Source organism: Microplitis mediator, chromosome 2 (assembly GCF_029852145.1).
Source record: "Microplitis mediator isolate UGA2020A chromosome 2, iyMicMedi2.1, whole genome shotgun sequence".
NCBI classification, from domain to species: domain Eukaryota; kingdom Metazoa; phylum Arthropoda; class Insecta; order Hymenoptera; family Braconidae; genus Microplitis; species Microplitis mediator.
In genome coordinates, this window is record NC_079970.1 from 1,047,282 (window position 1) to 1,065,350 (window position 18,069).

General features: G+C 29.9%; 5 protein-coding genes across 7 annotated transcripts; all 5 read left to right on the top strand.

Moving 5' to 3' along the window:
• The first annotated feature begins 717 nt into the window (after positions 1 to 717).
• On the top strand, positions 718 to 2,645 carry LOC130662991 (speckle-type POZ protein-like). Its single transcript, XM_057462003.1, has 2 exons — positions 718 to 1,956; positions 2,059 to 2,645. Exons 1-2 carry the CDS (start codon positions 894 to 896, stop codon positions 2,088 to 2,090), a joined length of 1,095 nt encoding a protein of 364 aa, XP_057317986.1. The 5' UTR covers positions 718 to 893; the 3' UTR covers positions 2,091 to 2,645.
• A 524-nt stretch (positions 2,646 to 3,169) lies between these two features.
• Positions 3,170 to 4,748, top strand: LOC130678744 (speckle-type POZ protein-like A). Its single transcript, XM_057486186.1, has 2 exons — positions 3,170 to 4,382; positions 4,485 to 4,748. The coding sequence occupies exons 1-2, from the start codon at positions 3,311 to 3,313 to the stop codon at positions 4,535 to 4,537; spliced, it is 1,125 nt and encodes a 374-aa protein (XP_057342169.1). The 5' UTR covers positions 3,170 to 3,310; the 3' UTR covers positions 4,538 to 4,748.
• A 491-nt stretch (positions 4,749 to 5,239) lies between these two features.
• LOC130678745 (TD and POZ domain-containing protein 1-like) lies at positions 5,240 to 8,110 on the top strand. 2 transcript variants are annotated; one of them, XR_008991866.1, is made up of 3 exons: positions 5,240 to 6,878; positions 6,981 to 7,133; positions 7,221 to 8,110. XR_008991866.1 is itself a non-coding variant. In XM_057486187.1 (2 exons), the coding sequence occupies exons 1-2, from the start codon at positions 5,816 to 5,818 to the stop codon at positions 7,013 to 7,015; spliced, it is 1,098 nt and encodes a 365-aa protein (XP_057342170.1). In that variant the 5' UTR covers positions 5,240 to 5,815; the 3' UTR covers positions 7,016 to 8,110. The 2 variants fall into 2 exon arrangements, 1 of the variants encoding a protein (XP_057342170.1); XM_057486187.1 differs by having other exon boundaries at positions 6,981 to 8,110.
• A 565-nt stretch (positions 8,111 to 8,675) lies between these two features.
• On the top strand, positions 8,676 to 10,384 carry LOC130663405 (speckle-type POZ protein-like). The gene is made up of 2 exons (XM_057462606.1): positions 8,676 to 9,950; positions 10,073 to 10,384. Exons 1-2 carry the CDS (start codon positions 8,894 to 8,896, stop codon positions 10,105 to 10,107), a joined length of 1,092 nt encoding a protein of 363 aa, XP_057318589.1. The 5' UTR covers positions 8,676 to 8,893; the 3' UTR covers positions 10,108 to 10,384.
• A 1,472-nt stretch (positions 10,385 to 11,856) lies between these two features.
• Positions 11,857 to 16,841, top strand: LOC130663299 (dnaJ homolog subfamily C member 7-like). 2 transcript variants are annotated; one of them, XM_057462441.1, is made up of 9 exons: positions 11,857 to 12,413; positions 12,769 to 12,857; positions 12,934 to 13,058; positions 13,957 to 14,148; positions 14,226 to 14,344; positions 14,487 to 14,640; positions 14,717 to 15,194; positions 15,275 to 15,427; positions 15,557 to 16,841. In XM_057462441.1, the coding sequence occupies exons 1-9, from the start codon at positions 12,319 to 12,321 to the stop codon at positions 15,661 to 15,663; spliced, it is 1,512 nt and encodes a 503-aa protein (XP_057318424.1). In that variant the 5' UTR covers positions 11,857 to 12,318; the 3' UTR covers positions 15,664 to 16,841. The 2 variants fall into 2 exon arrangements, with proteins under 2 accessions (XP_057318424.1, XP_057318425.1); XM_057462442.1 differs by having other exon boundaries at positions 11,858 to 12,413; positions 15,581 to 16,841.
• Positions 16,842 to 18,069: the final 1,228 nt, after the last annotated feature.

Sequence of the window (18,069 nt, forward strand, 5' to 3'; positions counted from 1 at the left end):
AAATGTAAATGTATAGAGAACATGGCGTCGGCAATTTAATTATCTTTAGATAAAAACAAAATAATTAAATCTTGATATATATATTTTGCACAATCAATTATTTAAAATAAATCATTAATAGTAAAAAAAAGTATATATATAATTTATTTTTATTACATTATATATTTATTAATTGATTTATATTATAGTAAAAGTTTTTGAATAAATAATTTTAAAATGAATTTTAAATTTAAAACTTTGTTTGAATTCAATTTTACAATTAAAACCTTCATATAGGGTCAGAGCACCAGTAACCAACTGGTAAGGGGCTAAGTCAGTTTAGCTTTCAAATCTATGAGTGTGAATGTAGCAGACATCAGATCAATTTAAATTATAAATAAATAGAGTACATAATTAAAAAAATAATAGTTATAAAAAATACACTTAATAGTTTCAAAATTTTTTTAATGCGCATTTTTTTTAAATTTTATTTTATTAATTATTTACTCTATTTATTTATAATTTGAAATTTGTCTGATGTCTGCTACATTCACACTCATTCAAATCTATACCGTTTATTGTAATTATCCCTTGGCCCGATAGGGGCGTTCAGGTAGTTTATTCAAATTTTTGACCAGCAGAGGCGTACGACCAGTGCTGCCAGATCGTGCGATATTTTTACCCCCTCCTGCCATTACACTCCATGCTATTTCACCTCGGGAAGGGGTAAAAAATCGCACGATCTGGCAGCACTGCGTATGACGTGTGAACCGCTACACGGCGTCTCTCACTCAAAGCCGAGCTGTCATTTTGATACACAGAAAAGTTAAATATCTAGCTCTCATAAATAGTGTTTCTTTAAAAAATATAATTAAGGAAAAATTGTTATATTATAAAAAGTGTCGAGTTCAAAAATGCCGTTTAAAAAGATAGAACGAAACGTTCATACAGAACGTCGTATATGGAAACTTGAAAATATAAGTGAAACATTCGCAAAAGTAGATCTGTATAGGAAGAAGATATTAGTGGATCCTGTCTATGAGACTTATTTCTTTTCAACAAAATTTCAAGATCATGACATTGACTGGTACGTCAAGTTGAGGTTTCGTCGTAAAAAATTGCGAGCTGGAATCGAAATATATTTCGACGCTGTTGAACAATTCGAACCTAAGAATCATGTCACCTGTAACTTTTACCTGGTCGACGCGGACAAAAATGAGTTTTTTATCGGACGAAAAAATCGAAAATATCATTCGACTTATTATTATTTTCCTCAAACTAATAGAGACATTTTTTATAATCAGGTACAATTACCAAACACTGAAGATAAATTATTGCCCAATGACACTATGACATTGTTGATCGAACTCAATATTTACTTGGATGAAAATCCTATATTTCCTTTAGAAGAAATAGAATATCAAATTGAACCAGTTGTCAATTTAGATAATATCTCGAAGTTGTATCCACTTAAAGATGGCAGTGACGTTAAGATTTATGTGCAAGGTGTTGAATTTTCAGTTCATAAAGCTGTTTTAAAAACACGATGTCCGAAAGCGTATAAAATTATTGCTCGCCATCAACAAATGTCTGACAACAATGATATCCAATTAATTCTTACGGATATCAAGCCAGAAATATTTGAAAGAGTTTTAGAATTTATTTACACTGGGAAAGTCAAAGACTTGGATAATTATGCAGAAGATCTGCTAATAGCTGCAACGAAATATAAATTGCCAGGTCTGAAATTTATGTGTGAATTCTCTCTCACTAATAATTATCTCATTTATGAGAATGCAAAAGAAATTGGAGAATTGGCTCTTTGGTGTGGTGCCCATATGTTAAGCTTTAACGCACTTAGGTTAAGAACCGATGCAACTGTGACCCTAATGGATTATTCCGTTACACGTAGTGGTACGTTAATATCTACAAGACTCAGTGGTAAAAAAAAGGTGTATAAAAATCATTTTAAAAAAGGTAAATATTTTTTCATTTCAATTATAATGAAATTTTTTATTTTTTTCCAATGATTGAAATAATTAATTTCGATAATTAAATCACTTTTAATTTTTTTTTTAGATATACCGAAGGGAATTAGGATTGTACCATAGTAGATTGTCTTTGCATCACTAGATGGCAATCCATTTATTCATCTCAGCAAGATTTTTCTAAGATCAAAGATCTCGTGTATTTTGTACAGTTACGTTATTTACGAATGGGCAATGAGATTTTTTATTTTAAAAATATTAATATCATAAGTATATATAGATATAAGTAAATATGAAGAAAGACAAAATTAAAAGCGAGTTCAATTACTCATTTTCTTGAGGTGTGCTTGAATATTGGTAACAAATAACAAAATATATATATATTTAAATATAAGTATACAATTATATGAAGATATTTTAAGTGATAAATTTAAACCGGAGGCCTTTGGACAAATGTAAATGTATAGAGAACATGGCGTCGGTAATTTAATTATCTTTAGATAAAAACAAAATAATTAAATCTTGACATATATATTTTGCACAATCAATTATTTAAAATAAATCATTAATAGTAAAAAAAAGTATATATATAATTTATTTTTATTACATTATATATTTATTAATTAATTTATATTATAGTAAAAGTTTTTGAATAAATATTTTTAAAATGAATTTCGAATTTAAAACTTTGTTTGAATTTAATTTTACAATTAAAACCTTCATATAGGGTCAGAGCACCAGTACTTAACTGGTAAGGAGCTAAGTCAGTTCAGCTTTCAAATCTACCGTTTATTGTAATTATCCCTTGGCCCGATAGGGGCGTTCAGGTAGTTTATTCAAATTCTTGACCAGCAGAGGCGTACGACCAGTGCTGCCAGATCGTGCGATATTTTTACCCCCTCCTGCCGATACACTCTATGCTATTTCACCTCGGGAAGGGGTAAAAAATCGCACGATTTGGCAGCACTGCGATGATACTAAAGTTAGCCGACGTCTAATAATTTTTAGACTTTTTTTTAAACAATAAATTATAAAAAAAAAAAATATTTGAAAAAATTGCACCTGTAGTTTTTAAAATTTTCTACATGTGCATATTTTTAGTTTTTGTTTTTTTGTAATTTATTTGTTGAAAAAAAAAATCCGAAAATTTCTAATTGTCTGCTAACTTCAGGATCGTAGCACTGCGTATGACGTGTGAATCGCTACATGGCGTCTCTTACTCACAGTCGAGCTGTCATTGTGATACACAGAAAAGTTAAATATCTAGCTCTTATAAATAGTGTTTCTTTAAAAAATATAATTAAGGAAAAATTGTTATATTACAAAAAGTGTCGAGTTTAAAAATGCCGTTAAAAAAGATAGAACGAAACGTTCATACAGAACGTCGTATATGGAAACTTGAAAATATAAGTGAAACATTCGCAAAAGTAGATCTGTATAGGAAGAAAATATTAGTAGATCCTGTCTATGAGACTTATTTCTTTTCAACAAAATTTCAAGATCATGAAATTGACTGGTACGTCAAGTTGAAGTTTCGTCGTAAAAAATTGCGAGCTGGAATCGAAATATATTTTGACGCTGTTGAACAATTCGAACCTAAGAATCACGTCACCTGTAACTTTTACCTGGTCGACGCGGACAAAAATGAGTTTTTTATCGGGCGAAAAAATCGAAAACATGATTCGACTTATTATTATTATCCTCAAACTAATAGAGGCATTTTTTGTAATCAGATACAATTACCAAACACTGAAGATAAATTATTGCCCAATGATACCATGACATTGTTGATCGAACTCAACATTTACTTGGATGAAAATCCTATATTTCCTTTAGAAGAAATAGAATATCAAATTGCACCAGTTGTCAATTTAGATAATATCTCGAAGTTGTATCCACTTAAAGATGACGGTGACGTTAAGATTTATGTGCAGGATGTTGAATTTTCCGTCCATAAAGTCCATAAAACTGTTTTAAAAACACGATGTCCGAAAGCGTATAAAATTATTGCTCGTCATCAACAAATGTCTGGAAACAATGATATCCAATTAATTCTTACGGATATCAAGCCAGAGATATTTGAAAGAGTTTTAGAATTTATTTACACTGGGAAAGTCAAAGACTTGGATGATTATGCAGAAGATCTGCTAATAGCTGCAACGAAATATAAATTGACAGGTCTGAAATTTCTGTGTGAATTCTCTCTCACCGATAATTATCTAATTTACCAAAATTCTAAAGAAATTGAGGAATTGGCTCTTTGGTGTCGTGCCAGAACATTAAGCTTTAACGCAATGATGTTAAGAACCGATACAACTGTTCCCCTAATGGATTATTCTTGTACACCTAGTGGTACGTTGATATGTACAAGACTCAGTGGTAAAAAAAGAGTGTATAAAAATTGTTTTAAAAAAGGTGAATATTTTTTCATTTCAATTATACTGAAATTTGTTTTTTTTTTTCAATGATTGAAATAATTAATTTCGATAATTAAATCACTTTTAATTTTTTTTTTAGATATACCGAAGGGAATTAAGATTGTACCAGACAGATTGTCTTCGAATCACTAGATGCCAATCCATTGATTCATCTCAGCAAGATTTTACTTCATAAAATTTAATATTTTCCAAACAAATTCGTTTTTTTGTGCTTAAGTTGAGTTCTGCATTTTTCCACTTTGGTTAAAATTTCCAATAAGAAGTTTAAGGATTTCCGGGCTGTGAATATAACAGACGTGAACTCGGTTGGCCGGGTTTTTAATTTCGAAACAGATCTTCTGATAGCGCGACCAAGGAGACTGGATTTCCGTGTTGATCTTCTCCTCTGCGGGCGTCGTCTGCGTTTCATAATATTCGCTGACCTTTGATACAACTCGTCCTGAGTTAAAGTCGATGCCAGTTTCAATGAAAATTCTTTGTAAAGAGGTTTCAATTCATTGAAAGACATCCCTTCAGGATCTGTTTAAAATACAAATAAATACAAAAATGTATTACTATTATTATTATGTAAGTACAGTAATAACTCACCAATGATAACATCTAGAACATCATCGACGCTAGTCAGTCCCTTAGGAAGCTCAATTATATCGTGATGATGATAAATAAATAAATAAAACGTTGCTTCAATTTGTATTAATGGACCTTATAATTAAATCGTCAAATGAGGACAATCACCTCTTTCGAAATACTCAAACAGTACAAGATGTCATGGCCTTAATAGAAAATTAAAATTTATAACCCGAATGGCGTACAAATATATTAATCTATTTATAAATAAATAAATAAATAAATAGAAATATATTTGTATGTATTTCTATTTATTTTTATCAATATTATCTATTAAAAATTAATATAGACTTAGCTTGTTAATTAGCTTGTTTTAAATAAATATATTTGACATATATAACATATATATTTGAATTCAATTTTACAATTAAAACCTTCATATAGGGTCAGAGCACCAGTACTCAACTGGTAAGGGGCTAAGTAAGTTTAACTTTCAAATCTACCGTTTATTGTAATTATCCCTTGGCCCGATAGAGGCGTTCAGGTAGTTTATTGAAATTGGTGACCAGCAGAGGCGTACAATCAGTGCTGCCAGATCGTGCGATATTTTTACCCCCTCCTGCCATTACACTCCATGCTATTTCACCTCGGGAAGGGGTAGAAAAATCGCACGATTTGGCAGCACTGCGTATGACGTGTGAACCGCTACATGGCGATTCTCACTACAGTAAAGCTGCCATTGTGATACACAGAAAAGTTAAATATCTAGCTCTATATATCGTGTTTCTTTAAAAAATATAATTAAGGAAAAATTGTTTATTATAAAAAGTGTCGAGTTTAAAAATGCCGTTAAAAAAGATAGAACGAAACGTTCATACAGAACGTCGTATATGGAAACTTGAAAATATAAGTGAAACATTCGCAAAAGTAGATCTGTATAGGAAGAAGTTATTAGTGGATCCTGTCTATGAGACTTGTTTCTTTTCTACAAAATTTCAAGATCATGACATTGACTGGTACGTCAAGTTGAAGTTTCGTCGTAATGAATTGAAAGGTGGAATCAATATATTTTTCGACGCTGTCAAAAAATTCCAACCTAATAATCATGTCACCTGTAATTTTTACCTGGTCGACGCCGACAAAAATAAGTTTTTCATGGGGCGAAAAAATCGAAAATACGATTCTATGTATCATTACTATCCTGAAACTGATAGAAGCACTTTTTGTACTCTGGGCCAATTACCAAATACTAAAGACAAATTATTGCCCAATAATACCATGACATTGTTGATCGAACTCATCATTTACTTGGATGAAAATCCTATATTTCCTATAGAAGAAATAGAATATGAAATTGAACCAGTTGTCAATTTAGATAATATCTCGAATTTGTATCCACTTAAAGATGGCGGTGACGTTAAGATTTATGTGCAGGATGTTGAATTTTCAGTCCATGAAACTGTTTTAAAAACACGATGTCCGGAATCATATCAAATTTTTGCTCGTCATCAACAAATGTCTGGCAACAATGATAACCAATTAGTTCTTACGGATATCAAGCCAGAGATATTTGAAAGAGTATTAGAATTTATCTACACTGGGAAAGTCAAAGATTTGGATGATTATGCAGAATCTTTGCTAGAAGCTGCTTCGCAATATGGATTGACAGGATTAAAATATATGTGTGAATTCTCTCTCGCCGATAATTATCTAACATACAAGAACTCTAAAAAGATTATAAAAATGGCTTTTCGTTGTGGTGCCGTGGAGTTACGCTTAAATGCGAATAAGTTACGAAACAATTCATCCATGACTCTAATGGATTATTCCGTTACACGTAGTGGTACTTTAATAGAAACAAGACCAAGTGGCAAAAAAGAGATGTGTAAAAATCGTTTTAAAAAAGGTATATATTTTTTGATTTCAATTATACTGAAATTTGTTATTTTTTTTCAATAATTGAAATAATTGATTTCGATAATTAAATCACTTTTAATTATTTTTTTAGATATACCGAAGGGAATTAGGATTGTACCATACTAGATTGTCTTTGCATCACTAGATGCCAATCCATTTATTCATCTCAGCAAGGTTTTTCTTTATAAAATTTAATATTTTCCAAACAAATTCGTTTTTTTGTGCTTAAAGTAGTTCCAGCGAGGTATAATATAGTCAGAGTATTTACTATAGACAAAAATTTAGAAGCCTCGGCACACAGACGTTCACACATACAATTACATATTGTTAGTTTCAGCGATCTGAGAACGTTGCTCTAAGTGTTCATGTATTTTTGTTTACTAATCCGTGAAGATTTGAATTTCCCGCTCTTTATTCTACACTATTTCAGAGAGCGTTGCTCACGGCGTTGCCAGATCACTATAATTTGCTAAGTGAGCAGGTTGGAAATTGATCGAAAATTATTTTTTTAATTATTATATCTCGATAACAAAATCTATCGAGTGCGAGCGTCTTAGACTCGATTGTACTAGATAAATACATTAGTTCTTGTGACAGATATTTGAAATTTACTACATTTAGTGCCTATAAATGGCAGGTTATAAATCCGTGTTAATTTATTTGGTAAGATTGTTTTGAGTATTTGTTGAAAATTAGAGTGAAGTCGGTAAGTGGACGAATTAAAATGATAATAAATTTTGTCTCAAGATGGCTCGTTAAGTTACTTCGATATTTTCTGGTCGTTTGCTATCGCACATGTAACCAAAAAATATTTTTTGATCCGATGATGACGTCACTATTAGAATGATTAGATATCTTTTTTACTAGCTGTCTCTTATCTAATATTTTTAGCTGCCGGCTATAGGCGCTGAATGTCGTAGATTTCAAGTGTCTGTCACAAAAAATATATATATTTAAATATAAGTATACATATATGTGAAGATATTTTAAGTGATAAATTTAAACCGAAGGCCTCTGGACAAATGTAAATGTATAGAGAACATGGCGTCGGCAATTTAATTATCTTTAGATAAAAACAAAATAATTAAATCTTGATATATATATTTTGCACAATCAATTATTTAAAATGAATCATTAATAGTAAAAAAATGTAATTATATAATTTACTTTTATTACATTATATATTTATTAATTGATTTTTATTATAGAAAAAGTTTTTGAATAAATATTTTTAAAATGAATTTTAAATTTAAATCTTTGTTTGAATTTAATTTTACAATTAAAACCTTCATATAGGGTCAGAGCACCAGTACTCAGCTCCTAATTAGTAGCCAGCCGGTCATATATTTCAACATTGGCTCAAAATATATATAGATATAATTTAACATGAGGTGGCTGCGTACTGGTGCTCTTACCCTATATATATTTATGATAAGTCTGATAGTTTCGCTGGAAAAGTAAGAAGATAGTGAAATTTACTACAAATTTGATTTCAAACTCCATTAACTTTTAAACAGTTGGATTTATCAAAAAAAGATAAGGAACTTATTTTGTAGAGCGTTCAATTCCCTGTAGAAATGTATTCTGGACTTATTTGTACAGAATGCCATTACCGAGATATAACATTCCAAATTCAAAATTTTTATTTTCCCATGTCATTTAAATGAGAAACAGAAAATGGGGATGAGACACCTTTCAATATTAATATTAGGGCTTTAATTTTAACAGGCATCTTTTTTTACCTTCCTGCAAGTATAGAACCTGTTAGTCTGTTGGTTGGTCTCGTTCGGTTCCCAAACTCCGAACTCGAGTATTATACTCGATGGCACTAATTGTCTAAGGTACTAGTTCAAAAGCGAAAATTGTAAGTAACAGTTTATTGTACCCCTTGGTCCGATAGGGGCGTTGAGGTAAAGCTAAATATCTAGCTCCTATACCTCGTGTTTCTTTAAAAAAAATTGTTAAGAAAAAGTTGTGTTAATTTAAAAAGTGTCGAGTTTAAAAATGCCACTACAAAAAATAGAACGAAACGTTCATACAGCGTATGATACATGGGTACTTAAAAATATGAGTGAAAAATTCGCAAAAGTAAATCCGGAACCTATGTATGATGATTCCGTTAAGGCGATTCACTACTTTTCTAAAAAATTTGAAGATAATGATATTAAGTGGTACGTCAAGTTGAAATTTGCCGATAATGAATTGCGTGGTGGATTCTTCATAGAATTCGACGCTGTGAAACAATTCGAACCTAAGAATCATGTCACCTGTAATTTTTACCTGGTCGACGCCGACAAAAATAAGTTTTTCATTGGACGTAAGAACCGGAAATTTAATTCGACATATTATTATTTTCCTCTAACTAGTTCATGTATTTTTAGTAAGATAAGCAAGTTACCAAACACAATAGATAAACTACTTCCAAATGATACCATGACATTGAAAATTGAACTCATCACGTACTTGGATGATAATCCTATATTTCCTTTAGAAGACGCAGACTATAACATTGAACCAGTTGTTAATTTAGTGGACATCTTGAAGTTATATCCATTTCAAAATGGCGGTGACGTTAAGATTTATGTGCAAGGTATTGAATTTTCAGTCCATAAAACTCTTTTAGAAACACGATGTCCGAAAACATATGAAATTGTTGCTCGTCATCAACAAATGTCTGATGGCAATGATAACCAATTGGTTCTTACGGACATCAAGCCAGAGATATTTCAAAGAGTTTTAGAATTTATCTACACTGGGAAAGTCGAGGACTTGGATGATCATGCAGAATCTTTGCTAGAAGCTGCTTCGCAATATGAATTAATAGGACTGAAATATATGTGTGAATTATCCCTCGTCAACAACTATCTTACTTACGAAAACTCTAAAGAGGTAAAGGAATTGGCTCGTCGTTGCAGTGCCACTTCCTTATTATTCAACGTAAATAAATTAAGATATGATGAATCTTATGCGCAAATGGATTTTTCTTGTACACCAAGTGGTACATTAATATGCACAACACTCAGTGGAAAAAAGGAGGTGTATAAAAATTGTTTTAAAAATGGTACTTATTTTTTTATTTTAATTTTACTGAAATTTGTTTTTGTTTTTTTTAATAATTGAAATATTTAATTTCAAAATAATTAAATCACTTTTAATTTTTTTTTTGTTGTTTTTTTTTTTTAGGTATACCGATGGGAATTAACATTGTACCAGAGTAGATTGTCTTTGCATCACTAGATAGCAATGGATTTATTCATCGCAGCAAGATTTTTCTTTCATAAAATTTAATATTTTTTAAATAAATTTATCTTTTTGTGCTTAACTTGAGTTTGCATTTTTCCACTTTTGTTGAGACTTCCAATAAAAAGTTACATTAAGAATTTTCTTTATTCCAATTTTTTCAATTTACAATTCAAATTTATATTAAATATGTTCAAAAAGTTTTAATTTCAGTCTTTAATCGATGTAAAATATAAATTTTGTAATTTTTCATTAAACAGGGAGTTGTAAAAACAAATGAAAGTCGACTTATATTTGAATCATTTATTATACATAATAATTCCATCTGAATTTATTATTACATATATTATATATATGTTAATAATTGATTTATTAAAATTAAAATTTATTTTCAGGATGCGTACACGGAAAAAAAACTAGGATAGTTACAGAATAAAATGTAAAAACAAGCCCGTCATATTAAAAATTATAAAAGTTACAATGTATATTGTAATTTTTAAATTTTATCCTGAAAAAATTAGTTGAAAATTAAGCAGTAATATTAAGGTAAAGTACCCAGTAGTTGAACAGGTTTCAAAGTAAAACGTATTTGACCCTACTTTTAATATATAAAGTTGTAATTATTAGTTCAAATTAATGATTTTCATGAAAATATAAACAATTTTGAATTGATTGAAGCGCAAAATAACGCAGATAATTGAATATTTATATTTTGACAACGTTTTTAAGATAGACTATGAAAGAAGTAGTAGTTGAACACTGCGGGAGCAGTAGTTGAACTAATAAAATATATGGCAATAGGCACACCAAAATTTTTCAAAGTTTTATTGAAATATCAAAAGACTTATAATATATTATTGAATAATATTAAATAAATAAATATAAATTAATTAAATAAATCTGAAAATCCCAGAGAAATCCCATAGAAAAAATAGATCCAGCACTCGATGTTGTAAAAAAGAAACTATCTTTTCTATGGTATTTCTCTGGAATTTTCAGAGAAATACCATAGAAAAGATAGACCCAGCACTCGATGTTGTAAAAAAAAACTATCTTTTCTATGGTATTTCTCTGGAATTTTCAGAGAAATACCATAGAAAAGATCGACCCAGCACTCGATGTGCAGGTCTTTACCTGTAAAAACGGTTCATTTGAAAATCACCTGGTACACTCTCTTAAGGCTGGGCCGTACTAAACGAATTTTTGAATTTTACTTTTCTTTTACTGTATTAGTTAATTGTTATTACAGAAATTTTCATAGCTTCCGAAAAAATGTGAAAGACAAACTTTTTCAGAAGGTTTTCATTATTCGAGTGGCGTAATTATTCAAAACGTAATTAGAAAAGTAAAATTCGAAAATTCGTTTAGTACTGCCGACCCTTAAGTTGGCTTTAGAATACGGCCGTAGCTTGAAAGGGTTCCATGCGTTTTGAGCACCTGACAAAATATCCCCGACAAAATATCTCTGGAGAAAATATCCCCAGTTTTGCGTCAGTGTTTTTGGCTTTTTTCACTATTTTTGCTTTCTTTTCATGGGGATATTTTGTCCGGAGATATTTTGTCGGGGATATTTTGTCAGGTGCTCAAAACGCCTGATACCGCTTGAAAGTTGTGGATAAGGTGGTCAGGGAAGGGAAATGATATCTACAGTACCGACATTTAATAAATAATTTATAACTTCACAGAGTTCGCTGTCGGCAGTAAAAATTTTAGCTGATGTCTTGCATCATGAGCATGATCCTCAGCCCGCTGCCATTGTGCTCAATAGACCGAGCACAGCTCGTATTTCGCGTTTTATTTAACTTCTGAGTTATCTCGTAGCATTAATTTAAACCGACTACCCCCTGGGCATTTAATCGCGTATTTATTTTATCAACTATCAAGCCAACTTATATATTTATAAAGAATCCTTGGCCATTAGTCGCTCCCGTATTGATGCCTGCCGTGAGTTTTTGTTGAAGTAAAAATTTTCTAACGTTTCCGTAAATTAAACTGTGACACGTTCGTGATTGTTCGCGATCGAAGTTTCCTGAACAAGGCCACCAAGGAAATTTTTTCACAAAAAGCGCCCAGTACTTACCACTTGCACTTGCGTTAAATTACATCGCTCCTTTTTTCATAATTAATTTTCGTTAATTAAAAAGTCAAACTACATAACAAATTAAATTTATTTATAATAAAATATCAGAATGGCCGATGAAGTTATGGAGTTGGACATGGATGCTAACGACGAGATTGTAATATCCGACTCAGATGATTATCAATGCGAGAGTACACCCGAAGAGTGAGTTATTTTTTTTTTTTATATAAATATACATTTATTATAATTATATTTTATTTACCAAACATGGTCATATTTGCCCACGTATTTCATTAACGTCAACATGACTCTGTAGTTTGTGTATTAAAACGTTTTACATAAATGCTGAATCTATTATGTCTAGCTCGTAATTTATTAATTAATTATATTTCTAATTCTAGCTGCTGTCTAAAGACTAATTTATAAAATAAATCCACTTGTGATAACTCTTTCCCAAGCTTAATTATTTTATCAATATCCAAAGACATATTTATTTATTAAGCAATTATTTATTGTAATAATAATAATAATAATAATTATAATTATTTATAAATTACAGACTGGCTGAGCTTCAAATCGAGGAAGCCAAGAAATTTTACATCGACAAACAATATAAATCAGCACTGGCATGTTATTCAAAAGCTATAGGTAATTATAATTAAAATTTTAAATATCACGCTGATATATTTATTTATTATTGATCGTTTTTATTTATTGTATTCAGAGCTTTGTCCCAATGTATCAAAGTACTACGGGAATCGCGCCGCATGTTACATGATGCTGGAATTATATCGCGAAGCTTTAGCTGACTCGAGAAAAAGCATCGAATTGGATCCGACTTTTGTCAAGGTAAATAAATAATTTTATTATTAATTTAAATCGGGTGAACATGGGTCGTTTGTGTCCATGAATTTTAAAATATACTGTAAACAGGCTACATGCCTCCGAATTTTAACGAAAATGGTTATTGGAAAATGGATTTTCGGGGCTAACAATTTTATCGCATGGTTGGGAGTCCAAAGAAGATCTGCGAATTTTTAAGCTTTTATTTAAAAATAAGAATTAATAATTAATGGTGTCAAATTTTTGAATTACAGTGGAAATATTGGCCGTATAAAAAAATTTTTCAAATAAAAGTTGTAGGAAATTTTATTTTCTAGAGAAAATGTCTCTTATGATTTTTTTATACAACCAATATTTTCACTGTAATTTCAAAATTAAGATTTTCATGATTAATAAAAATTTGAATAATTCATTATGAATCTAAATTTTGGAATTACAGTGGAAATATTGGCCGTATAAAAAAATTTTTCAAATAAAAGTTGTAGGAAATTTTATTTTCTAGAGAAAATGTCTCTTATGATTTTTTTATACAACCAATATTTTCACTGTAATTTCAAAATTAAGATTTTCATGATTAATAAAAATTTGAATAATTCATTATGAATCTAAATTTTGGAATTACGGTGAAAATATTGGTCGTATAAAAAAATCATAAGAGATATTTTTTTTATAAAAATAAATTTCCTACAACTTTTGTTTGAAAAGTTTTTTTATAAGACCAATATTTTCGCCGTAATATCAAACATTTGAACCATTCATTTCGAATTTAAGGCAAAAATCTTGTCCCTACTAATGACCCATGTTCCAGGTTTACTGGTGCTGAAAACAGCGACATGGGATTTGGGTTAATTTATTTGGTAGGAGTAATAGTAGAATTATCAGTAAGAGAATTATTTAATTGCAGGGATACACAAGAACTATAAGATGTTGTTTGAAAATGGGTGAAATTGTGGAAGCTGATACTCTACTAAATAAATTGAACACAATTGATCCAGCAGCGGGAAAACTAACGGCTACGGAATCACAAGAACTGAGTTATGTCCAACGTTATCTCAAGGAAGCGACCGCTGCACTTGAAGCTAAAGATTATCGTAAAGTAAATATTTATTTTTTACTCAATAAGTAAAATTAGTTGGGAGTAAAGCAATTGATAAATTATTAAATAACTTGTAGGTTGTCTACTGTATGGACCGTTGCTGTGATGTCAGCAAATATTGCCCGCGATTCAAGCTGATGAAAGCTGAAAGTCTTGCTTACTTGGAGAGGTATCAAGAGGCTCAAGAAATAGCAAAGTAAGTATTTATTTTTAAATTTTTTTGTTTCATTATTTTTGGATTCCGGATTAAAGCGAGTGAATAATTAATCATAATCTAGTTTTTCCACTTGTGCAAAATTATTTAATCGATTAACACGATTTTTATATTTTTGTTACAGTGACATTTTACATTTAGACAGGTCAAATGTTGACGCCACTTATGTACGAGGTGTGTGTTTGTATTACCAGGATAATGTCGACCGGGCATTCGCTCACTTTCAAGAAGTTCTCAGACTCGCGCCCGATCATGCGAAAGCTCTGGAAATGTACAAGGTAAAGAAAATAGTCATAGATATTTTTTAAAAAATTGAATGATAGATTAAAGAGGTTTTTTTTTATTTGCACACAGAAAGCCAAGCTGTTGAAGCAGAAAAAAGAAGACGGCAATGTCGCGTTCAAAGCAGGCCGGTATCAGGAAGCGTACAATCTTTACACAGAGGCATTGACAATTGACCCTCAGAATAAAATGAACAACACTAAGCTTCATTACAATCGTGCGTTGACTGCGTCTAAGTTGGGAAGACTAAATGAAGCGATAACGGAGTGTACTGAAGCCCTCAAAATCGACGAAAATTATTTAAAAGCCATATTAAAGCGCGGCGCCTGTTATATGGAGCTCCAGGAGTACGAAGATGCAGTGCGTGATTACGAGAGAGCTTGCAAGATAAATAAATCACGTGACAACCGACGGCTACTTTTGGAAGCTAAGGAAGCGCTGAAACGATCTAAGAAAAAAGACTACTACAAAATTCTGGGTGTTGAGAGAACGGCTTCTACTGACGACATCAAGAAGGCGTACAGAAAAAGAGCGTTAGTCCATCACCCAGGTACTGATTCCTTCTAGTGTTTCTTTAATTGATAAATAGATGGCTTATAATTATTTAATTTACAATTTATTATTTTCCAGATCGGCATTCCAGTGCTTCGGACTCTGAGAAGAAAGAGCAAGAGAAGAAATTCAAAGAAGTAGGGGAGGCCTACACCATACTCTCAGACCCCAAGAAACGCTCAAGATACGACAGAGGAGGTGACATGGAGGAGTTTGAAACCGGTTTTGATCGTAAGTATTATTTTTTTTATTCATTTTTAACTCCACAGTTTATTTATTTATTTATTTATTGACTTAATAAATAAATATACTAGTGGGGTACTCGTCGATTTAATTAAATTGATACTTTCATTATTCCAGTATCAAACTTCGGTACTGACTCAGCGTTCGCGGCGTTCTTCACAAAACCTGATGGCGGCGGATTCCACTTCCAGTTTGCCGGTTCAAATGACTCATTTCCATTCTGATGCCAGAAATCACAAGACGAATATTTTGAGATATAATAAATTACTACAATTAGTTACCGATATATTAGTTTTAAACCCAATTAAAAACACACACTCACACACACACGGTCTATTGTCTGACGAAACTAAAAGAGCTCGTGTGTTCGACTGTTTTACTGTAATTAATTATAATGATGGTGATGATGGTAATAATAATAATAATGATAACGGTAACAATAATACTGACTTAATAATTAATATCAACTCATCATTACCCAGTATAAAAAGTTTTAAGACACAGTTACATGGTATACTGTTTGAAATATCAAATAAAATGACAACTTGTATACTTTTAAAATACGTGTAGTGTTAGTTACAATATATTGATAAAAAAAAACATTTTAAAAACAAAAAAACATTAGAGAGTAATCCTGTCGTGAATTGCGTTCAATTTAAAAAAAAATAATTAACTACTTAACTGGTAATAGAACAATAATAGTAATCATGTAATTAATTATTAATCATATATATTTAAATTATGAAACTTGACTGTGCAGTCATCATACATTTAAATGCAGGTCTATGGTAAAAAAAAAACTTTTTGTCTTATTTATTTATTTTTTTTTTAGATATGTGTTATAAATAATTGGAAGCTGACGTAAAAGTATAAAAGTTTTGGTAAAAAAATATATGATTAGAAACTAATTGGAAGGATTATTATATTTATAGGAATAAATTTCATTGTATTATATTTTTTTATACAGAAAAAAATTATTGTAAATTTAATTTAAGACTTGATTTTTTTTTTTTTAAGAAATAAGAATGTATATAATTTTTTATAATTGATAAATCATGAAATGTCAGTGAATTGTTGAAGTAGAAATCTTGTAGTGATAAATCAAAGCCTACTGTCGTTCATATATCCCAGCTATTTTTCTGACCGTATAAAATGTGCATAGTCAATGAGCCCAAAAATGATCATTAATAATAATTATTAATTATTAATGAAAAAAAGAAAATTATATCAAAGATGACTTCTTGTAGAATTGATAGTCGAGCGAGGGATTACTTATAGGAAAACGATAAATTTTTTATACATTACTTGCTAGGAAAACTTGAGAAGAATTTTTCTTCTTTAATGGAAAACTAATAAACACTATACATTATTATTAATTTCCAATAAATTAAAAATAGTTTAACTCCTAGTTCATTGTTTTTTATTTTATCCACACCCAAAAAAAATTATTATTCAAATTTAAATTTTATTGGCGGGAAAATAATTTAGTGGTGATTTTTGATGATACTGAAGTTAGCAGTCGTCTAATAATTTTTGGATTTTTTTTTAGACGATAAACCATAAAAAAAAAATATTTGGAAAAATTGCACCTGTAGTTTTTTAAATTTTCTACATGTGCATATTTTTATTTTATTTTTTTGCAATTGATTTATTGAAAAACAAAAATTCAAAAATTGTTAAATGTCTGATGATACTGAAGTTAGCAGACGTCTAATAATTTTCGGATTTTTTTTAGACGATAAACCATAAAAAAAAAAATATTTGAAAAAATTGCACCTGTAGTTTTTTAAATTTTCTGCATGTGCATATTTTTATTTTATTTTTTTGCAATTGATTTATTGAAAAACAAAAATTCAAAAATTGTTAAATGTCTGATGATACTGAAGTTAGCAGACGTCTAATAATTTTTGGATTTTTTTTTAGACGATAAACCATAAAAAAAAAATATTTGGAAAAATTGCACCTGTAGTTTTTTAAATTTTCTACATGTGCATATTTTTATTTTATTTTTTTGCAATTGATTTATTGAAAAACAAAAATTCAAAAATTGTTAAATGTCTGATGATACTGAAGTTAGCAGACGTCTAATAATTTTCGGATTTTTTTTAGACGATAAACCATAAAAAAAAAAATATTTGAAAAAATTGCACCTGTAGTTTTTTAAATTTTCTACATGTGCATATTTTTATTTTATTTTTTTGCAATTGATTTATTGAAAAACGAAAATTCAAAAATTGTTAAATGTCTGATGATACTGAAGTTAGCAGACGTCTAATAATTTTCGGATTTTTTTTAGACGATAAACCATAAAAAAAAAAATATTTGAAAAAATTGCACCTGTAGTTTTTTAAATTTTCTGCATGTGCATATTTTTATTTTATTTTTTTGCTATTGATTTATTGAAAAACAAAAATTCAAAAATTGTTAAATGTCTGATAATACTGAAGTTAGCAGACGTCTAATAATTTTTGGATTTTTTTTTCGACGATAAACCATAAAAAAAAAAAAAATATTTGAAAAAATTGCACCTGTAGTTTTTTAAATTTTCTACATGTGCATATTTTTATTTTATTTTTTTTGCAATTGATTTGTTGAAAAACAAAAATTCAAAAATTGTTAAATGTCTGATG